The sequence below is a fragment of the Anomaloglossus baeobatrachus genome, unplaced genomic scaffold (genome assembly GCF_048569485.1).
Source record: "Anomaloglossus baeobatrachus isolate aAnoBae1 unplaced genomic scaffold, aAnoBae1.hap1 Scaffold_334, whole genome shotgun sequence".
Taxonomy (NCBI): Eukaryota; Metazoa; Chordata; class Amphibia; order Anura; family Aromobatidae; genus Anomaloglossus; species Anomaloglossus baeobatrachus.
The window spans coordinates 178,316-202,491 of record NW_027442718.1 but is presented as its reverse complement, the minus strand read 5'-3'; the positions used below and the strand labels follow the sequence as shown (position 1 = coordinate 202,491).

Here is a 24,176-nt window from a genome sequence, read left to right as displayed (position 1 = left end):
ACACAGAGATCTGTGTCACTGTCAGGTCCCTCACCGCTCCAGCGTCATTACACCAAAGCTGTGTATACAGTGACATAGAAGGCAGAGGCAGTAATAAACCGTCTGTGCCTTATGTAGAGATGGATGGATTTAATCTCCGTTGCTACATCATTGTGTGTAGCTGTGCTACTCTTTTATTTTTCCACCGACATTGCTGTATAAACTGTTGTTTTATTTTTTTAAATGACTCATAGGTTTTAATTTTACCATACAATTTACTGGAAATTAAGTAAAAATTCAAAGTGCGGTGAAATGGTGAAAAAAAAGTAATTCCATCATTGTTTTTACTCCATTCACGATGTGCTGGAAGTGAGCGGTCAGCGTGATTCTCCAGGTCAGTGTGATTACGGCAATATCAGACATTTCTTATTATCTCAGTGGTGACTAGAGATGAGCGGACCCGTGGACGTTCGGCTTCTGCTGGTCCAGCTGAACATTTGTAAAGATCGGTTTTGGACTTGGACTTGACCTGGACTTTATTTGAAGTCACTGATTGGCAGTTCAGGTCTCCGCCCACATGCAGCCATAAACAGATCACTTCCGGGGGAGGGCGGATTTTTCCGTTTTATTTTTTGGTGCACAATACATCTGATCACACGAGAGTGGTTTGCAGACGTAAAGCCCCCGAACTCCAAACCTGACCTTTATTTCTGAAAGTCTGAGTTTGTACCGAACACTGAACTCCAGGTTTGTTCATCTCTAGTAGTAAATAAAAATCAGACTTTTGTAAAAAACAAACAAAAACAAAACATAAAAAAATCGGCTTGTGTTTCCATTTTCTGACATCGGAGTTGAGTAACGACTTATTTTTTGCTTGATGAGCCGACGTTTTCATTGATACCATTTTAGGTGCAACTTCATTTCATGTTGAAATATTTTTTTACTGCCCAAATGATATCGTCCCTTCATTATTATCCCGATTAATGTTACATATCGGCTCCTCTCCTTCCCATTCAGGTCTCTACAATATTGGATCCTCTCAGTGGTTTTATTCTATATAAGAGAATTCTCCTGATTGCCCCGTGAAGGATGGATATGGACAGGGACAAGATGGCGGAGAGGATATTACACCTCACCCTAGAGATCCTCTTCCGGCTTACTGGAGAGGTGAGAGATTCTGATGACGTCACATTACATCATTCTTATCTATGGGAATAACAGATGGACAGAACTGGAGAGGTGAGGACTCTGGAAATGTCTGGAGTGAGATTTATTACTGTGTCTCTCCATAACCAGGATTACACAGTAGTGAAGAAGACCTCTAGTGAGCGCTGTCAGGCCCCTGTGTCTGAGGGATGGGGAAGACCCCTGAGCCCAATCACGGGGCCTCCACCTCACCCCCCGATTCATGAGGACATCAATGACCAGAAGATCCTAGAACTCACCTACAAGATGACTGAGCTGCTGACTGGAGAGGTGACACTGCTGGGAATGCTGGGACATTATACAGTAACGCTATGAAGGGATCGGGGGGTGACGGTATCATTGTATGTGTCAGGTTCCTATAAGGTGTCAGGACGTCACCGTCTATTTCTCCATGGAGGAGTGGGAGTATTTAGAAGGACACAAATATCTGTACAAGGACGTCATGACTGAGATTCCCCAGCCCCTCGCATCACCAGGTAATAGACAGGACTAAATACACACGGCCTATAATTATCTGTATGTAAGGAATGAATTCAGTCCCTGTATGTGTCTCCTCCAGGTCTATCCAGTAAGAGCACCACACCAGAGAGATGTTCCCATCCTCTTCTCCCACAGGACTGTAAACAAGAAGACCCCGATGTTCCTCAGGATCATCAGGTAGATGGAGAGAAGGTGCCATGAAATCTCCTATGATGTGTAGACGGCTGTGAAGGTCTTGTGCTCAGTCTTGTTTTATCCACCAGAATTATGTTTTATACTTGTGTAATGAGAGCGGTGGAGATGGCAGTGTAACACCCCGGGGTCGAGGGGTTTTCACCCGACATGTCGCCCAAGTCGAGGGTGCAGATCCTCTGCATCGTCACGGGCCAGCCTTGCCCGGTTTCGTGACCCCGAGACGTACAGGAAGGGAGGGAAGGTGATGGATGGGATGGTAGGACTGAGGGAGAGGGCGGTAAAGACTGTGAGGAAAGTCTTTTTAGATTGTGATGCCACCTGTAGTAAGCAACCAGGGATGGGCCGTCGCTACGGGTGCTGCTCTCCGGGGCTGATGGTGAAGGTCGCAGCTGGGATGGTGTCACTCCCAACAGGTGGAGCGGGGTTACCCCTGGGAGTATGACTGAGAACGGACAGGGGTGGTGGTGGTCCACGTTGGCGCCACACCTGGTAAAGGAGGGGCAGAGACAGGGGCTGCGGTTCCAGGTCTTTTACTGACTGGTAGTTCAGGCACTGCCCCAGAGTACCGTTCTCTGCCATGATGGACTCCAGCCAATACCGATCCGGTGTGTGTCAGTCTATGAGCCTTTTCTCCTTTGATGCACTAAGTATTGGATCGCCTTGGCGTGAAGCACTTGGGGCTCCCAGTGTCAGTAAAGTATCCCGTTCTGTATTCTGATAGCGCAGTTCCGATGTCGGGCTGGTCCAAGACCTCAGCCCTGGATCCTATATGCTGTTTGGCTAAAGACTCGATGGGGTAGGTCCGGTGACTCTTCTATCCGTTCCCGCAACCCTTGCAGAGTTGATATACTTCACGTTGTCTATCTGCTCTAGGATTCTGTACCCCGACAGCACCGGTCCTGTGGAAGCAGCTGCCTGCTTCTCCCCATCGACCGTGTTCAAACGCCTTGGCCCACAGCACTGCCTCGTGGCACGTCCGCTTTTCTCCGTGTCAAGAGCTGTTCTCTCCTTTGTAGTTGTGTTGTGTGTTCCAAGCTGTTTCCCCCAGCCGCTGCCACCGGCTGGTTCACTACTCTCACTAGGTCAACCTACTCTTCCCACTGTATGCTCCTTACTCGCCCTGGTGGTTGCTTCTCTCTGACCCTGGGTCCCAGCTCCAGTGGATCGGGGAGCCTCTGGTGCGGTGGCATCCTGTTAATCCAAAAACTGTAGTGACCCCCTGCTATGACCCGATCCTGGGCCGGTCCCCATTGGGTAGGGCAACCCACTGTAACTGTGTGTATGTGTGTTGGTGGAACTGGTACCGACCCTCTTTGGACCCGGTATAAGTACTACACTCTAATTGAGGTTCAGTACCCTGTGACACCTGAAGCCTCAGGGGCGCCACAGCAGGATTAGAGCTGATCATAGATTTGACTTCTCCATCTGTGTGTGACTTTTGGATCACATTTTATCCTGTTCTCTACACTGAACACTTATATCAGGTTTCCGACACCATGTTATCAGACAGAGAGAGGTGGCCCCTATCCCATGGGTCTGAAGGTCACCACGCAAGCCAGCACTAGTGCTAGGGTTAAGCGGACCCTTGTGTCTTTCTTGGCTTTCCATCCTGAGTTGTCTCAGCTTTTCTGATTTCTGCACCCCCCCCCTGGTATAAGTACTCACCACTATAACTCAGTAGTTGCCAGTGATACCTTGCTTTTCCATGGTGCTGGCATGGAGGTGAGAGCCATGGAAAGAGAAATTGCTTTGAATTTGATCCTGGAGATTGCTGCCTGGAAGTTTTCTTTGGTGTCTTCCTATTGGCAGAAATGACTCAAGGTCTAGGGAAATATATATGGTTCAGTATAACAAAAATATTTTTTTCCCATAACAAAGATTTATTAAATATAAAACTAACAAGTGGTAATCACACTATGGTAAGAGAAATGCAAATATTGAATACTAATTTGTCCAAGTAAATGGGTTAGAATATTAATTCCTTGGCCCTGAATATCAAATAATAGTGCAAAACATAACAAATTGATACAATTCAAAGTAGAGGCACTGTAACGTATACAAGGAAAAGGACAATCCTATATCCCAGAGCAGGACTTAACTTGCTGACTGTAAGATGAATCCAATGCAGTACAATTTATACAGAGTATAGCGCTGCATAAATAGGTATAATAAATATACAGTCCATTGTTCCTCCGAAGATCATATATTACAGATGTCACGTATCCAGGTTATTCTGTTTATAAACAGTGGCCATCTAAGATGAATGAGGTATGTCTCCGCCTCAACGCGTTTCCCCAAGTGAATGCTTCATCAGGAGGCTACAAAGACAAGTGCAGTCTATCAGAGACCATACAGCCATATTGCATGATGTACATAGTATATACAAAAATTCCCCAAAACACTGTGACCATATACCATAAAGCAACTGACAAAGCAGTGATAATATGTACTTGCCAATTAACGATGCTCGATAGATGCATATCCATGATACAGTCCCATATATAAGATCAGCGGTGGTGCAGAGAATCCTGGTGGTATGATCCAGAGCAGTCAATAGGAGTGTAATGGAGATGCATCCCAGATCAGCCTTAAATAGCCCGCCGTTCCTGAACACAGCTGTAGCGGGTGAAGTAATAATCTAATTAACCCCATTTTTGCACAGTGTCCAAGCAGAGAAGAAAAAAAAAACGTATACAACACTAGGTGGCTGAGATAGGATTAAAATATCGAACAGCGCATGCGCGGACCTCACGTTCACCGCAGATAGAACAAACTCATAGCGGTCATGGGATACAGCAATATGCGGTTCATGCTGGAATGTGGAAGTCAGCGCTAGCGCAGAGGGGTCAGAAATAAAGTACCAAAGCCACCAGTGATATGATAGTTCTCTGTCAGCAGCCATATTGATATTCATTCCCAAATAGTTATGCGCATATTCTAGCACATAGGAACATATCACAATAGGGCTACAAGCCACGGATACACAAACCGAGCAATAAATCAAAGACGGACTCCACCTAACGATCGTAAAAAGTGGATGTCTGCAGTTCACAATGGAACATAGGGTTAATGCAGGCGTAGAACTCAGCTGGAAACTAGAATATGGAACATTAGCGGCCATTACATTAAATACACAGAGGTCAAATACACCTAAATATCAATGGGATTCATACATGGAGCAAAATCATTTTATAGAATATTACCCATTTAGCAACCACATGAATAACCCAGGATAAAGTGTATACAGTATCTTTTTATTGATCATCTCCCTTTTTATTCATTTCTCTTTCCATCCCCCTTTTTTACCACTTGTTGTTTGGAATGCAGTTTCTTTTTCCTTTGTCTGTCATTTTCCTTTTGTGTCATTATCATAAAGCAGGACTAGTGTTCCTCCTGCCCTGCTCACTAGACACGGTTGTGATTAGGGTAAGACAGGGATAGACACGTGATTGCCGCACAAGGTGAAAGAACCTGTCTTGGGACATCGGGGAGCTCAGGGTTGCTCAGAGTAAGTGACATGGTTTATCCTTCCTGTTCTTCCCTAGAGGCAGTGACTCCCACCCCATCTTTCTCATGATACACCGCTCAGCCTCTTGGTGGAACACAACAACCAGGGACTGCCCTGTATTAGTAACTGGTGCCTACTGTCAGCAAAGTCCAACCTCAGAGGCTCTGGTGATGACTGGGTAGGCACTTAATCATGCCCCCCTGGATAAGCCTGGTTCAGGGCGCAGTGAGGTTACACCCTTCTCCTAAACCTATTAGCATGACAGGTTTACATGTAATTCTTCAAATGACATGATTCAGATGAAACCCCCAAAAGATATATTCACTGTAATAAGGCAGCAGAGTTAGTCTGGACTCCTCATGGCAGCGCGGCAATTATCCCTATCCAGTGAATGGTTATCTCCAGTAATTGTATTATTACACCGGATTATTTATGATGTTACATCATCATCTTCTCCCCATTCAGGTCCCTACAATATCGGATCCTCTCAGTGGAGATCTTCTATATAAGAGAATTCTCCTAATTGACCCATCAAGGATGGATATGGACAGGGACAAGATGGCGGAGAGGATATTACACCTCACCCTAGAGATCCTCTTCCGGCTTGCTGGAGAGGTGAGAGATTCTGATGACGTCACATTACATCATTCTTATCTATGGGAATAACAGATGGACAGAACTGGAGAGGTGAGGACTCTGGAAATGTCTGGAGTGAGATTTATTACTGTTTCTCCATAACCAGGATTACACAGTAGTGAAGAAGACCTCTAGTGAGCGCTGTCAGGCCCCTGTGTCTGAGGGATGGGGAAGACCCCTGAGCCCAATCACGGGGCCTCCACCTCACCCCCCGATACATGAGGACATCAATGACCAGAAGATCCTAGAACTCACCTACAAGATGATTGAGCTGCTGACTGGAGAGGTGACACTGCTGGGAATGCTGGGACATTATACAGTAACGCTATGAAGGGATCGGGGGTGACGGTATCCTTGTATGTGTCAGGTTCCTATAAGGTGTCAGGACGTCACCGTCTATTTCTCCATGGAGGAGTGGGAGTATTTAGAAGGACACAAAGATCTGTACAAGGACGTCATGATGGAGGTTCCCCAGCCCCTCACATCACCAGGTAATAGACAGGACTAAATACACACGGCCTATAATTATCTGTATGTAAGGAATGAATTCAGTCCCTGTATGTGTCTCCTCCAGCTCTATCCAGTAAGAGGACAACACCAGAGAGATGTCCCCGTCCTCTTCTCCCACAGGACTGTAAACAAGAAGATCCCGATGTTCCTCAGGATGTGTTTCCTCCAGTTCTATCCAGTAAGAGATTTCTACTCATGTACTTTCTGCACTAATTTTGTGTTTACATTTTTAGGCTTTTTGCTCTGGGTTTTTTCAGCTGTATTTTCTTTGCTTCTGCTTCTTCTCCTGTTTGTTTCTAGTGTCTTCTCTATGTCATTATGATGGCAACTCAAAGACCTGCAGAGGGTTCATGAATACTCTGTTTACCTGAAAAGACGACCTTCACCAAAAATAAGACCTACACCGAAAATAAGACCTAGCATGATTTTATGGGATTTTTGGAGAATGCTTGAAATATAAGCCCTATTCCAAAAATAAGCCCTAGTTACAGTCAGAGCCGGAGTTGTGAGGAGTCAAACTGCACAATTTCTCAGAAACCTCACTCTCTTAGGGACCCCATCAGTTGTATTGTAAGGTTGATTGTTTAAGGATCTTTGATGACTTCAAAGTCATGTGACATGATGTAACCAAAGGTCTCTTAATTGCAGGAGTCTAAAGGGTGCTTTGCACGCTGCAACATTGCTAGAGATTGCTAGCGATGTTGCGAGCAATAGCACCGCCCCCCGTCGTTCGTGTGACATGTGGTGATTGCTGCCGTAGCGAACAATATCGCTACGGCAGTGTCATACGCACATACCTGTTCAGCGACGTCGCTGTTGCTGCCGAACAATCCCTCCTTCAAGGGAGAGGTGTGTTCGGTGTCACAGCGGCGTCATAAAACGGCCGTCCAATAAAAGAGGAGGGGAGGAGGTGAGCGGCCAGAACATGCCGCCCACCTCCTTCCTTCCTTCTTTTTCGGTGGACGCAGGTAGGATGATGTTCGTCGTTCCTGCGGTGTCACACACAGCGATGTGAGGTGCGGCAGGAACGACGAACAACCAGCGGCATGCACCACCAACGATATTATGAAAAGGAGCGACGTGTCAATGATCAATGATTTTTGCCGTTTTTGCGATTGTTGATCCTCGCCCCTAGCTGTTACATGCTGCGATGACGCTAACGACGCCGGATGTGCGTCACAAACACCGTGACCCCGACGATATATCGTTAGCGATGTCGCAGCGTGTAAAGCACCCTTAAAAGAAGTGAACAGGACACAGGCTGGCATGCAGGACTGGTATTAGGGGAAAGGGACAGCAAACTGGACAATTTCACAGGGCCCCCATTCTCCTAGCGGCCCCAGTGTTTATATGCCAGTTATAGGACTACTTAAGGACCTTTTTGACATCACGTCATGAGACCAAATGCTGGTGTGTGTATGTGTGTGTGTGTTCACGCCAATTTTAACCAGCTTTACCAAAATGGGCAGAGCTTGGCCAGAAGAAGGGTGTGATGCCACCGCTTCTCTAATTCATAACAAACTGCGATGTTCCCTATGCCAGAAATCTCACTCCAGTCCTTGATGTCATTTGTCAGTGTCCATTGCCGGTCTTGATGAATTTGAGCCCTAATGTTTATCTTCACAGACTGCAAGACCCTGCAACTTGCTTTGCTTACAAAGCCTAAGGTTAGGCCATCAACGTTATAGTCCCGGACAATCCCGTTAAATATCCGGCATCTGCATAACTATTTTATGTTAGTCTTTGAAAAAAAATTTCTTTGAAATCGTCTATGTTGGAGATCAATGTTACAAGGAGATTTTTGCAGGTTTTGCCAACTGTCATGGCGGCATCAGGATCTATGGAAATTATAGATTCTGGTACTCTGCATGTTAACTGCTCTGATGTCTGCGAGCAACGCAGGGGTCGAAACACGGGCTTGGGCAGGCTAGCAAGAGTTATTCTCTGCTGGGCTGCTTGTTAATTTCTTTGATCACATGCTATAGAGGAGAAAGTATCATTCGCTCCCCTTCTGGATATGTTGGCTCGACTATTTAATTAATGCCAGCTTAGTTACCTATACTGATCTGGTGAGGTGTTGTGATCCAGACTTATGGGTGGTTGTTGTGTATTATTGCTATGAGCTGCTGTGGTGTCTTTTTGTTGCTGCCTTCCTGCTCTTACTTTTCTCCTTAGTTTCTCACTGTTTATTTCTGTGAGTTTGCAATGTGTCCTGTCTGTCTTAATCTGTGTTTCCATCATATTCCTGCACCTTCCTTCCCCGGGGGATAACAGATTAAATCTGGTCAGGAGAATAGTAAGGCACGGGACTCAGGCATCTCCATCTTCTGGTGTAATCAAGAGGTTAGGGAGAGTCTAGGGTCCCCTAGCAGCCCCCTGTCCCTCATTATCCTGCAGTCACATTGTGACACTCAATCAGATTGTTTACTGTAGCACCAGAGAATGTGAATCTACAATTTTCAGAGTCTTGAAAATAAGAAAACTCATTGAATGAGAAGGTGTGTCCAAACTTTTGGTCTGTACTATATATATACATATATTTATATATATATATATATATATATATATATATATATATATATATGTCTATGTATATGTGTATATACAGTGTATATATATATATATATATATATATATATATATATATATATATATATATATATATATATATATATATATATATATATATATATATATATATATATATATATATATATATATATATATATATATATATCTCATTCAAAGAGTTTTCTTTATTTTCAGGACTCTGAAAATTGTAGATTCACATTGAAGGCATCAAAACTATGAATTAAAACATGTGGAATAAAATACTTAAAGTGTGAAACAACTGAAAATATGTCTTATATTCTAAGTCCTTCAAAGTAGCCTCCTTTTACTTTCATTACTGCTTTGCACACTCCTGGCATTCTCTTGATGAGCTTCAAGAGGTAGTCACCGGAAATGGTTTTCCACCAGTCTTGAAGGAGTTCACAGAGATGCTTAGCACTTGTTGGCCCTTTTGCCTTCACTCTGCGGTCCAGCTCACGCCAAACCATCTCGATTGGGTTCAGGTCTGGTGACTGTGGAGACCAGGTCATCTCGCGTAGCACCCCATCACTCTCCTTCTTAGCCAAATAGCCCTTACACAGCCTGGAGGTGTGTTTGTGGTCATTGTCCTGTTGAAAAATAAATGATGGTCCAACTAAACGCAAACCGGATGGAATAGCATGCCACTGCAAGATGCTGTGGTAGGCATGCTGGTTCTGTATGCCTTCAATTTTGAATAAATCCCCAACAGTGTCACCAGCAAAGCACCCCCACACCATCACACCTCCTCCTCCATGCTTCACGGTGGGAACCAGCCATGTAGAGTCCATCCGTTCACCTTTTCTACAAAGACACGGTGGTTGGATCCAAAGATCTCAAATTTGGACTCATCAGACCAAAGCACAAATTTCCACTGGTCTAATGTCTATTCCTTGTGTTCTTTAGCCCAAACAAGTCTCTTCTGCTTGTTGCCTGTCCTTAGCAGTGGTTTCCTAGCAACTATTTTACCATGAAGGCTTTCTGCACAAAGTCTCCTTTTAACAGTTGTTCTAGAGAAGAGAAGGTGTGTCCAAACGTTTGGTCTGTACTGTATATATACACACAATATATAGTTGTATAAAAATCAATAATTTTTTAAAAAAATGACGTAGCGCTCTGCGGTATTTTTGATTCTCAGCGCACATAAAGCAGATGGCTACAGGCGGCCACCCCCATCTGCCTGGCTTTACCTTGGCTGGCAATCAAAATACACGGAAGCCCTTTTTTTTTAAACAGTTTTTTTGCGCCAAAAAAAAAATGACGGGGGCTTCGCCATATTTTTGTATGCTAGCCAGGTACAGCAGACAGATACGGGCTGCTTTCAACCCCTAGCTGCCTATTTGTACCTGGCTGGGAACCAAAAATATAGGGAAGCCATTTTTTTTAATTATTTCATGAATTTCATGAAATAATGAACAAAAAAAAGTAACGTGTGCTTCGCCCAATTTTTGTGTCCAGCCAGGTACAACTAGGCAGCTGGGGATTGGAATCCGCAGCGGAGGGTGGCCCAAGCTTTCTGATCCCCCGCTGCAAATTGCAGTCCGCACCCGCCCCAGAAAATGGCGCTTTCATAGAAGCGCCATCTTCTGGCACTGTATCCAACTCTCCAGCGGCCCTGGTGGCGGGTGGCATGCTGGGTAATAAGGGGTTATTACCAGCTTTGTTTTACCAGCTGGTGTTAAGCCCAAGATTCCTAATGTCAGGCAAGTTTGACCCGGCCAGTAAGATTCTCTAATACATGGTTAAAAAAATAGACACCACTCAGAGAAAAAATACTTTATTAGAAATAAATACACAGACACACTTAGGGATTCCATCTTTTATTACTCCTTCTCACCCCTCCACGATCCTGGTCTTCTGTCACCGATCTAGCTCTGCTATATCACAAAGCACGGGGGGAGGAAGAGCGCTGCTGCTGCTCCCGCGCTGTCTAATCACTCAGTGAGTAAAAAGAGGCTTTGGGTTGGTAAGCGGTGCCGTCACTGCTGCCACCGTTGCCATAGTAACCTAACGAACGGGTTACTACACTATAGTAATGGTGATCTCCGATCACATGATTCCCGTCGCCGATATTCATCACTGGCTGTGGCAGCCAATCCCTGCATGTGGGCTGACTCTGTAAAAATCGCCAACCTGCAGGGAGGGGGAGCCGAGCATGTGCCCGAGCATCTCGTTGCTACACGGCGGTCGCCAAGTTTACCGAGTAATTAGATGCTCGGGCGAACACCGTGTATCGGCAAGCATGCTGACATTACAGGACCTTTGCATGACGTCATAATCATATGACCCAGTCTGTAGCCAATGAAATAATACAACATTCCCACGTGACTGATCACATGGCTATGACGTCACGGAAGGTCCTTTGGTTACCGGGAGGACACATCGATGATCGTACTTGGAAGCAGAAGCAGCGGGAGACAGAGTGCAGGACACGTCACGGGACCTGTAAGTATAATTGCAATGTTTATTATTAACTGTATTCTTTAGTTTACAGCCCTCCTCTCGCCCCATCCCATAACTGTAAAGTCCAAGATCGGTGATTGGATGCAAGATCGTGTTATCTTGATCCCGATCTTTACAAAATGATCCGACGGGTCTCCTCGATCTCGACCATCGGGGGGATCGCCCATCAGTAATCTTAAGGCCCCGTTACACACAACGACGTATCTTACGATATATTGCCGAGGTCACGGATTCCGTGACGCACATCCGGCATCATTAGCGACATCGTTGCGTGTGACACCAACGAACGGCCATTAACGATGGAAAATACTCACCAAATCGTCCATTGTTGACACGTCGTTCGTTTTAAAAAAATCGTTGATTGTTGAGGACGCAGATTGTTCGTCGTTCCCGAGGCAGCACACATCGCTATGTGTGACGCCTCGGGAACGACGAACTGCAGCTTACCTGAGGCCACCGGCAATGAGTAAGGAAGGAGGTGGGCGGGATGTTACTGCCGTTCATCTCCGCCCTTCCGCTTCTATTGGGCGGCCGCTTAGTGATGCCGCTGTGACACCGCACGAACTGCCCCCCTTAGAAAGGAGGCGGTTCACTGGCAACAGCGACGTCGCTAGGCAGGTAAGTCCGCACGGGCAGCGATTTGCCCGTGATGCACAATCGGCGGGGGCGGGTGCTTTCACCAGCGATATCGCTAGTGATATCGCTGCGTGTAAAGCACCCTTTAGATGTTGAAATTGGACAACAGATTCAGAATACATTTTTTTTCTAATTTAATTTCTGATGTTATGGTTTAAAAAAAATATACTTTCAAGATATCATTAAAAAATAATAACATGGGGGCGTGTCCTGGACATGGCGGCGTGAGGAAGCTTGCTCTCAGAGCTCCCGCGCCCACAACAGCAAATACACACATCCCGCAGACCCCGCTCTCCCAGGATGGCCCCAAAGAAGAGACCGGGCAGTGCTGCCGCTCCTGCCTCCCCCGTGGCGTGCCAGAGTTCCCAGGGGAGCATGACCAGGTTCCTGGCGACGTCTGGGCCTGAGCCTCCGCTGGCGGCCCGAAGCAAGATGGCGCCGGCGGGCTCGCGGCTCACTCCGGCGGGAAATTCCCCAGGCGCAGCCCGGCGCCCTCCCACAGCCAGCAACATTGTGCCAGAGCCCAGCGGTGGGAAAAAACAGCGGAAGGAACCGGCAACGGGACAGAAGGGTATGGAGGGCTGGAGGAGGGGGGGGAACCGCACAGCCTACCTCACAGCCTGCCTCCAAACACACTGCGGCGGGGGAAGCGGAGACCTCGGCCCCTGGGAGATCATGCGACCCGGGAATCCCTGCCATCCTTTGCATCCAGGGGACCCCTCCCCCACTGGGGCGCACCGGGCCCCTGTCCTTAACAGGCACCCTGCCCTCCGCAGGAAGATATAAACGCTCTCAGAGAGCTTATCCTGGCCCTCCCCAGCAAGAAAGACCTGGAGGATGTAGTGGCCAGAATTGAATTCTCCCAGCAGATGGCGCTGTCCACCCTGAGAGAGGAAATGGTGGTGCTGGAGGACAGAATTGAGGCAACGGAGCAAGCACAGGAGTCCCTGGAGGGTAGGATGGAGCGAATTGAAAGGGACTGTGAATCTTCTAATGCCCACATCAGAGATCTAGCCCTGCTCCTGGATGATCAAGAAAACAGGAGCAGGAGAAATAACATCAGGCTGAAGGGTATACCGGAGGACTGGCCTCAGGATCTCCTGCGCACTAAAGTCCTGTCCATCTTCAACATGGTCACCGACCGTCCTCTTGAGGCTACTTACCTTTTTGACAGAATCCACAGGGTTGCCAGGCCCAGCCTCAGACTCACGTCCTCCTCCAGAGATGTGTTATGCCGCTTACATTACTATGGAGACAGAGAAAGGATCTTACAGGGGGCCTGGACACATGGCTCTGTGCAAATAGACGGAGCTACGGTAAAGTTATTTCCAGACGTTTCCAGCCGCACACTGTATATGAGGCGCCTGCTGCAACCTCTCCTGATCAGCATAAAAGAAGCGAACGCCTCCTATAGATGGGGTCGCCCCTTTCACCTGATTGTGCGTAAGGGGGACTCGGTGTTCTTGCTGAGGAGGCACTCGGAGCTTCCGAATCTCTGTGCCTTCCTGGATATATCGGACTGCTCGGTTCCGGACTGGATGGCTTGGGAACCCCAGGCCTATACGGAGCAGCGGAGGAGAAAGGGGGGGGACCCCTCTGCCCAAAGGGAGGACCTGTGAGAATTGAGGCTACTCTCGAGTAAAGTTTGAGCGGAGGTGTGCCTACAAATGAGGCAATGCTGGTGGAGGCGGAGTCAAAGAGACGGGAGATAGGAGAGTCTTCTGTGTGCCTACGCCTCTCAAAAATGGCTTTCGGGACGTTAAATCAATTCTGTTGGACACAATGTACTGGGGGATGATTAAAGCATTTGCATTGGCGGATCTTAAGATGGTGGGCTGCTGGGGTGGTGGGGGGGTAATGTCTTTATATGCTTATCCTGGGGGGGTGGGGTTAGCGGGAGGTTATTTGGCGGACCCTTCCTTATTGTTGGGGAGGGGGGCCGGCCAGCATTAAAAAGTAGGGCGCGGGTTTGCGCTCTGGCCGTGTGTCGGTCTGTGTCCCCGTTCTTCCCTTAAGTAGTCCCTGGGCTGGTCCCCGGTTCTACGAACAGTACATTAACTGTCTCTCTAGTTTCTGGCTATCTTCTTGAGCTTCTTTCCTTTCTCTCTTCTATCCTAGAAGTTTTTTTCTTCTTCTTTTCTCCCCCCCTCTACGCACTCTTCTCCCCTCTTTTCCCCCACCCCCCCCCCCTTTTTTTTTTTTTTTCTCCCCCTTCCCCCCCACCCAGGTTCCTGTGACAGAGCATGGCGAAACAAAAGCAGCACGAGCTACGAGTGGGCTTATTGAATGTCAAGGGACTTCACAGCCCGGAGAAACGTTCTATACTATTGAACTTCCTATGGAGAAACCGAATCCAGGTCGCCTTTCTTCAAGAGACACACTACTGCGAATCCAGACCATACAGTCTCTCGGACAGAAGGTACCCAATAGTACACCGCTCACCCTCCCCGGATCCCAGATCAAGGGGCACAAGCATCTTGCTGTCTAGTACTCTCCCTTGGGAACAGTTGGACTCTCGGTCGGATGCCGAGGGAAGGCTCCTAATGCTCAAGGGACGCATTGTCTCCCAGATTGTCACCTTTGTGGCAGTTTATCTGCCTAATACGGGCCAGTGTGCCGCCTTGCTACGTTACCTTGAGCAGATGGAGGAATTCTCAGAGGGTACTCTGATTCTGGGGGGTGACTTTAATGTCGTGTTGGAGCCGTCTAGGGATAGTTCAAAGGGGGTGTCCAGTCTCCCACAGACGGCTCTGCGCCGGATGAGACGGGGACTACATGATCACCAACTGATAGACACTTGGCGGTTGATGCACCCATTAGACAAAGACTTTTCATTTTATTCAGCAGTTCATAACTGCTATTCACGGCTGGACCTCTTCTTCCTCAAACACGGGGACCTTCATTCTCTGGTGGACGCGTCAATTGAGTGCATATCCTTTTCTGATCATGCTCTGGTCACAGTCACTATATCCCTCCACTGTTCCATCAGAAGACAGGGACAGTGGATACTGAACACTTCATTACTTACTGACCAGGTGACGATGAGGAAACTGGGGGAGGCCTTGACTGAATATTTTGACAGTCACAGAAAGGGGGAGGTGTCTCCCAATATCGTCTGGGAAGCGCACAAATGCGTTGCAAGGGGACTACTCATCAAACATGGCTCACGATTGAAGAGGGAACGGGCAGCAGAGGTCACATATCTCTTAGCCGATATAAGGGAGTTGGAAGTAACACACAAGGGGTCTTTGGGAGGGGAAATAGGAGTCAGGCTGGGCAGGAAGAAGGAGGAATTGCGTACTTTACTATACCACAAAGCCAAGGGAGCACTAGCCAAGTGTAGAAGACACTTCTACGAATTCGGCAATAAGCGTGGTAGGGCACTGGCTCGTGCCCTGCGGACTCAGAGAGCGAGGGGATATGTCCCTAAAGTACACACTTCTGGAGGGGGGTGGGCCACACTGCCGAAGGACATTGCATCCGCCTTCAAAGATTTCTATTCCTCGCTTTATTCGATAGACGGGGGACGATCCGAGAGGGCCGGGGCGGAGCTGCGGCAACGCATAAGGAAATATATCTTGGATTCTGTCTTCAAACACTTTAAACCCGAGGAAGCGACGGCACTGGAGAGGCCCATCTCTGAGGAGGAGTACTGGTCCGAAATCAAAAACTCCCCCCACAGGCAAGGTCCCGGGCCCAGATGGTTTCCCCTTGCGATACTACAAAAAAATGGGCGCTCTACTTTTTCCCCCATTCCTCTCAGCCTTTAACAATATCCCATCCCACGCGGCGGCCCCAGTGCCGAAGGATTCCTTAGCCGCTAACATAGTAGTCATCCCTAAAGAGGGCAAAGACCCTTCCTCCTGCTCTAGTTACAGGCCGATATCCCTCCTTAACACTGATTTGAAGCTCTTTACTAGAATCATATCGGATAGACTTTCCCCGCTGATTGGGGAAATTGTTCACACGGACCAGGCAGGGTTTGTAAGGGGAAGAGAAGCAAGAGACAACACTACTAAGGCGGTAAACTTAATCCATAAGACTAAAACGGAAGGGACGCCCCTCATGCTCTTGTCGACTGACGCAGAAAAAGCGTTCAACAGAGTTAATTGGATATTCATGGAGGAGGTTTTGCGAGTAGTGGGGCTGGGGAGGATGATGTTCAGGTGGATCTGCTCTCTGTACAGCATCCCATCGGCAACAGTCAGGGTGAATGGTCTCATTTCAGATAGATTCCCCATTCTTAATGGCACAAGACAGGGTTGCCCCCTCTCGCCCCTAATTTTCATCCTGACCCTGGAACCCCTACTCTGTCGAATCAGAGGAAACATCAACATATCGGGCCCTAGAGTTGATGGCACCACCTACAAAATTGCGGCGTATGCGGATGACCTACTCTTTTTCATAACTAATCCACAGGTTTCCCTCCTCAACCTATTGAGAGAGTTGGAAATATACTCCTCTCTTTCTAACTGTAAAATTAACATGTCAAAGTCCGAAGCTTTAAATGTATCTCTACCCCAAGAACAGGTAGTCTCGCTTCAATCTGCGTTTAGGTTTAGGTGGTCTAGTCACTCCCTGACGTACTTGGGGGTCCAGTTGGCAGCGGACATAATTCAATTTGTAGAGTTGACTAATCTACCTCTCTTGCAATCTATTAGAACAGATTGCGCAAGATGGGGGAAGGGCTACTTCACTTGGTTCGGGAGGTGTGCAATATTGAAGATGAATATACTCCCTCGGCTATTATACCTCTTTCAGTCCCTGCCGATTCGGATCCCGGGCTCCTTTTTCGGGGATGTGGTTTCACTACAAACTAAATTTATCTGGGCAAATAAACCGGCGAGAATTTCCCGTTCCCTCCTGTGCAGGCCTAAGAGCAGAGGAGGTCTGGGAATCCCCGATTTGAAAAAATATTACTGGGCCACTCATATGGTCAGGATACTAGACTGGTGCCGCCACTCTAAGACAAAGGCATGGGTGGCACTGGAACAGAGTTTCTCGGACATACACCTCCCGGCCACTCCTTGGCTTTTGCAATTTTCTCCGACAAATTTGAAATCTCACCCACTTATTGGTGCCACCCTTGAATGCTGCTCGAAAAGCGAGATTCGGCGTCTCCTCCTTCCAGTGCCTTCCTGCATGTCGCCCATATTAGGTGACCCGGAGTTCCGTCCCGGCCTCTCGGACCCTGTCTTTCGGGGCTGGGCCCAGGGGGGTAGATTTAGAGCTTGTCACCTGGGAGGAGGGGGGGACTGGCTACCTCTTGAGGATATCCGTAGTCTCCTGACCCCGAACCCCATGGGGAGATGGAGGGCGATGCAACTGAGGCATTTTCTGGGCTCCCTCCCCTGCTTCACTCAGTATGCGGGGCCCCCCACGAGGTTTGAAAAACTGTATCTAGAGGTGGGTGTTCTTCGGCATGCACTCTCCCTAGTATACAACATGCTATCGGACCCAGGAGACTTGCCCCTTCCGGCCTACCTGAAGCAGTGGGAGAGGGATCTGGGGATTGCCCTGACTGTTACGCAAAGAGACAAAATTCTACTGTTAGCACATAAAACATCGATCAGCTCCAGATTGCTGGAGGCCAACTATAAACTGCTGGCAAGGTGGTACAGAGTCCCGACTAGGCTGCATAGGATATGCCCCTCAGTGGACCCTACATGTTGGCGATGCGGATTAGAGGAGGGTGACTATGTACATGTTTTCTGGTCATGTCCCTCTCTGCAGAGGTTTTGGTCAGAGGTGAAACAGGTAATCAGACAGGTGACCGGGACGAAAGAGACACTGGGTCCAGAGTTGTTTTTACTTCAATTATCGGAACTCCCGATCTCTAAATACAAGCGCTCCTTGCTGAGATTCCTGGTCATGGCCGCCAGGTCCTGCATTCCTCTTGGCTGGAAGTCTACTGACCCCCCCACGACGGCTCAGTGGGTATCATGGGTTAACGACTTAATGCACATGGAGGGTTTGACATCCTCTCTTAATGACCGTCACGAGGACTTTTACAGGACATGGTTTCCATGGATGGAGTTCACTTCCTCAACAGACCACATAAGACTGCTCTCTGATCCACAGGAGTGCCCTGGTGGGAGGGCGGTGTGAGGCCCCGTGAGTCCCCCCCCACCCCCTCTCCCTACCCACCCCCTTTTTTTTTTTTTTTCTTCCTCTCCCTCTCCCTCTCTTTCTCCTTTTCCCCCCCCCTCTTCTCACCTTTCTCCCCGCTCCCCCTCTTACTTTTCTCCTGTTTCTGTTATTCAACTTATGATATACTCTTTTAGGACTTCTTTTTCTCTCTTTCTGCTATATGTTCTTCTTTCTTTGTATAGAGTTGGTTCTCAAAAAGGTTAAACTCAGACCAGACTCGTTTGGATGGCAGACGGGATACATAAGGGTACTGGAGGTCAGGATACATGTCAATCTTATGTACCTGATAATCTTCATGTCGCTCCTTGTGGAATAGAAAGTTTCCAATGTTACGAGTTGGTATTTAAAATAAAGAATTTTTTAAAAAAAAAAAATAACATTGTGTTTATTTCTCACAGATGACTGTATTGGGAGTTCAGATGGACATCTAACATCTTCAGAATTTATAACAGATGATGAAAGTATCACACATGATACATATGAAGAGCATGCTGTTGTCCCAGATATACTTCCAGCCCTTCCTCGGAAAGCTTTAACATCTGATCTTTTCAAACAAGTCCAAAATTCCAATTTATCACAGAATTGTAAGCAAAACAAAAGTTACAGAAGGGATGTGAAACATGAAACGGCTCCTACAAGGGAGAAACCATTTTCATGTGCAAAATGTGGGAAATGTTTTATCAGGAAATCACATCTTAATATCCATCAAAAAACTCACACAGGGAAGAAGCCATTTTCATGCCCAGAATGTGGAAAATGTTTTACTCATAAAATAACCCTTGCTTACCATAAAAAAAATCACTCTGGGGAGAAGCCATTTTCATGCTCAGAGTGTGGGAAATCTTTTATTCAGAAATCAGACCTTGCTAGACATCAAAAAATTCACACAGGGGAGAAGCCATTTTCATGTTCAGAGTGTGGGAAATGTTTTATTCAGAAATCACATCTTGTTACACATCAGAAAATTCACATAGGGGAGAAGCCATTTTCATGTTCAGAGTGTGGGAAATGTTTTATTCGGAAATCAGACCTTGTTAGACATCAGAAATGTCACACAGGGGATAAGTCATTTTCATGTTCAGAATGTGGGAAATGTTTTATTCGGAAATCAAATCTTGTTCAGCATCAAAGATCTCACACAGGGGAGAACCTATTTTCATGTTCAGAATGTGGTAAATGTTTTATTCAGAAATCAGATCTTGTTGTGCATCAAAGATATCACACCGGGGAGAAGCCATTTTCATGTTCAGAGTGTAGGAAAGGTTTTATTCGGAAATCAGATCTTGTTGTGCATCAAAGATGTCACACAGGCGAGAAGCCATTTTCATGTTCAGAGTGTAGGAAATGTTTTATTCGGAAATCAGAACTTCTTGTGCATCAAAGATGTCACACAGGGGAGAAGCCATTTTCATGTTCAGAGTGTAGGAAATGTTTTATTCGGAAATCAGAACTTGTTGTGCATCAAAGATGTCACACAGGGGAGAAACCATTTTCATGTTCAGAATGTGGTAAATGTTTTATTCGGAAAACAGAACTTGTTGTGCATCAAAGATCTCACACCGGGGAGAAGCCATTTTCATGTTCAGAGTGTGGGAAATGTTTTATTCGGAAATCAAAACTTCTTCGGCATCAAAGATCTCACACTGGGTTCAAGCCATTTTCATGTTCAGAGTGTGGGAAATGTTTTAATTGGAAATCAGAACTTGCTGTGCATCAAAGATGTCAAACAGGGGAGAAGTAGTGCTGAGCGTGTCCGGACTGTAAAATTCTGGATACGCGCAGTTTCAGAGTTATATCTGTGCCGCACCCGGGCGCGGGATTCCGGGTGCACGATTCGTATTCGGTAATTAATACAAATAAACAAAATCAGAAAAAAATGAGCGTTTCATACTTACCGAGACTCGGCGTCATGGCGGCACACTGCTTCCGGGTCGCGCAATCATTTCCTGTGCTATCCATCGCATACACACAGCTTTCTGTGTTTTCCCCGCCCACCGGCCGTCCTCTCATCTATGATTGGTTCCAAGCTGACGCTCCCCCCCCCCCAGCCTGTGACAGCTCTGCCTGCAGTCATCGCTTAACGCTGCTCAGTCATAGGCTGCACTCATAGCTAGCAGTCATCTCTATGGCTGCTAGCTGTGACATGTAGCAAAGCTGAATGTGTCGCCGTGGGACATTGTGTATGGATTACGCTGGAGCTGCAGGGTGTTGGGGGTAATAAAGTGGTGAAGGAGGGTGCGTGTTTGTATTTTATTCCAAATAAAGGATTTTTCTCTGTGTCTGTTTAATTACATTCACTTACAGGTTTGTGAAGCCGGTGTCTCACAGACGCCTGTGCCATCACAAACATAGGGCTTAGTAGCAGCCATGTGCTGTTATTTACCCCGATTGGCACTGCATCAGGCCAACGGGAATAGCTGGTATCGCACCGGGATTGTCACATCTAATAGATGCGGCAATACTGGGTGGATGCGGGCTGAGAGTATACCAGCCCCCAGCCGGCGTTATCATGGCTGGGGATGAAAATTAGGGGGGACCGCACGTTGTTTTTTTTTTTAATTATTTAAAAAAAAAAAAGTAGTCACTGCATTCCCCGCCCACCGGCCGTCCTGCCGCTTGTGATTGGTTGCAGTCAGCAGACACGCTGCCACTCAGGGTGTGGGCGCGTCTAACTGCAACCAATGATGCGCAGGTGGGCGGGCAAAACAATGAATATTGAATTGTCGACTCCGGAAGAGAAAAGCGTGACCCGGAAGGAGTGTGCCGCCATGTCAGCGCCTCTGTGAGTATACCGCGCACGCTCCTGCCCCCATATCCCCGGTTTTTCGGGCGTTCGATCCACTCTACGGAGAAGCCATTTTCATGTTCAGAGTGTAGGAAATGTTTTATTTGGAAATCAGAACTTGTTGTGCATCAAAGATCTCACATAGGGGAGAAGCTGTTTTCATGCCCAGAATGAGGTAACTGTTTTACTAGGAAATCAGGTCTTGTTTACTATCATAAAAATCACACAAAATAAACCATTTTTATGTTCTGAATGTGGCAAATGTAATTCTCAGAAATCACATCTTGTTAAACATGTGAAGAAGCCGCAGAGGGAAGGAACCTTTTTCATGTTGTGAATAATTGAAATGTTTAACTGGTAAATCAAGTCTTGCCGACCATCAGAAAACCAACAGAGCGGAGCAGCCTATTTTGCATTCAGAATTTGCCAAATGTTTTTATCATTATTCAGGTTCTGTTGTCAGATGAGTCACACGGGAGAAGCCATTATGATGTACCATAATTCAAAGGGTTTTATCCTAAAATCGGCTACAGTTCCTTAAGAATTTGTGAGGAACAGAACCATTTTCTTTCTTTTTAGAAATTATTGTATTTTTTTAGACCACAAGATACACCTAGGTTTTGAAGGAGGAATATAGGGAAAAAATTAACGCAAAAAATGTGGTCATGAAGCACTGTTATGGGTAGGATCTGCTGCTGACACTGTTATGGGGATAAAATCCCCCAATTCTGTACTAATGTTCCCCATACTGGGCCCCTTCCAGGTATATTTGTATCCCATACTCATATATAGGTCTTTCATTCTGGTATATATGTTGTCCATCTTTATCCCATCCTGGTATATATGATCCCCATCCTAGTATATATGGCTCTTGTCCTAGTATATATGTCCCTGCAACAGGGTGAAAATGTACATAAGATAAACTTTTATGTTTCTTAATGAAGTATTATATATATATATATATATATAATACTGTATATGTAAGTTATATATGCTATAACTTAAATGGCCACAAGTTGTCACTAGAGGGCAGGCACACTGCTAGACAGTAAGGGGTTACATTAGTTTTCCCTTGTAACTTAAACAGATAGAGACAGTTAAATGTTCAGTTGAGATATGGAGACTGCACGAGCAAGAGGAGAGTGACAGGAAGAAGGCTGCGAGAGAGGGAGAAGGTTGTTGAACTCCTGTGTTCTGGACAAATGGGATTGCTTGTTTCTTTGAAGCTCCTACTGCCTGCTCCTGACGAGGGGAATTCATCTGAGCAAACTTTTCTCCAGAAAGTGCTTGGATAAGATCATCTAACAGTGCATCAGAAGCAGTCTGAGGGAGACCGACGCCATCTTGGGTGGAAGACTTCTGTGAGTAGCAACTGACCTGAGACCATCGGTGTACTAATAGTCAGTTAGGGACAGACAGATAGGAAGAGGACGCATTGAAGGAAGACTATTCTTTGAAAGACTGTTCACTGACAAGGAGCTTTGCTTGCTTGTTTATCCGGAGGCATTTGCTCTGACCCGAAATTTATCAGAAGTTAAGCTGTGTTGTGCTGATAATAACAGACTATTCTGTCTTTGCTTCATCACACTGTCTGGGGGCAGTGAGGGTTACAGAGTGTTGCATAGAGGTACATGTACATAAATTCACTTGTTTCTTACTGTATATGGGAAGTTGGCCAGGTACCCTGATTGAATTGTAAACATAAGGGGAGGTGGTTGTAAGATTATATCCTTGGAGGGATCACGTGCCATTATCTGTAGTAGTGCACTCGGTTAAGCCCCATTAATAGACAGGGGAGGGAGCAGTATAGCCGGGGGATAAAAATTATAGTCCAGTTCATCTCTACAGACCAACACTTGAAGTCCTCCAAGTTGCATAAATTGTTATTGTTTATTCCGGGCTGTTGTGGTCCATAAGTTGTAAGAGAACTGGTTTTGTCAGTTATCTTTAGACTTATGAAGAAAACTGTTATTTACCATCTTTGTGTCCCTGGGTTTTCCATAGTGCCATCGTACCTTAATAGTCATAACAAGCGGCATCCGGTCGTTACATATTTGGCGTAATCGGCATGATACGGTGCTCGCTATGGATAATCCTGAGCAAGTGTGAGACGCTGCAACACCCCCTGTAGTACTTCACCCCCCTTCCCCTTTGGTGACCAGCAGTGAGCAGCTTATAGGGTGCTCTGCAACGGGCACGCAGCTAAATCACCTGGCTAAGGTCGATGGATATAACTTACTGTTCAGTGATTGGGTGGGCCGGCTAAGAACGCCATTGCCTTGCACAACGTACATTCCAAACTGCAGCTCCAGGTCGCACTAAATACTCTGGAGGGAGATGCCTTCAAGGTTGTTCTGCTGAAACCAGAAAGCCAGCGGAAGACAGTTGATGAAATAATTCAGATCTTGGAAAAAGCTTTTGACCATGTGGCAGCGGCCATACAACTGCAAGTACAATTTTTCGCTCGGATCCAGAGGAGCGGAGTGAGTCTGATCCATTTTGGCATCGCATTGGAAGAATTGCATCAGGAGATTAAGAAGAAGTTGAATGTAACTGTGGGCGCTGACGCCGAGGTTGATCGCATTTTACGGGATCAGTTCATTGAGGGGATTTAAAATGAAATGTTAGGAGGGAACTACTGTTGAAGGCAAGCAGTACCCCTGGTGTTACCTACGCTGAAATCCAACAAGAGGCAGTGGCGCGGATCCTGGAGGTTATATAATAACATGCAGGCAGTTGACACAAGGGAATTGAGTCGAGACTCTGTCCATGTATGACTTGCAGAAAACTGTGGAGGGTCTAGCGGAACAGATGCAACAAATGCGGGCTCAGGGGACGCTACCAACATACCCATACCGATATGCTCCTATACTCCCATGCCTGGACAAATGCCACCTCCTATGGTGGAAATGCAGTCATGGCGTTATACACAACGAGGAACAGCGGCTGGCCCCAGAACAGAGGTAGCAAGAAGCGGGATGAGAGGGCCTATCCAGTGTTGGAGATGAGATTGGACATCTGCAACGAGATTGCCGGAGG

At 46.7% G+C, this 24,176-nt stretch overlaps 1 protein-coding gene across 1 annotated transcript; it reads left to right on the top strand.

The window, feature by feature from the left end:
• The first annotated feature begins 1,068 nt into the window (after positions 1-1,068).
• Positions 1,069-23,752, top strand: LOC142271034 (uncharacterized). The gene is made up of 11 exons (XM_075332461.1): positions 1,069-1,146; positions 1,276-1,455; positions 1,538-1,661; positions 1,745-1,842; positions 5,834-5,983; positions 6,111-6,290; positions 6,372-6,495; positions 6,579-6,692; positions 18,751-19,183; positions 20,135-20,195; positions 23,444-23,752. Exons 1-11 carry the CDS (start codon positions 1,069-1,071, stop codon positions 23,750-23,752), a joined length of 1,851 nt encoding a protein of 616 aa, XP_075188576.1.
• The last annotated feature ends 424 nt before the right edge of the window (positions 23,753-24,176 follow it).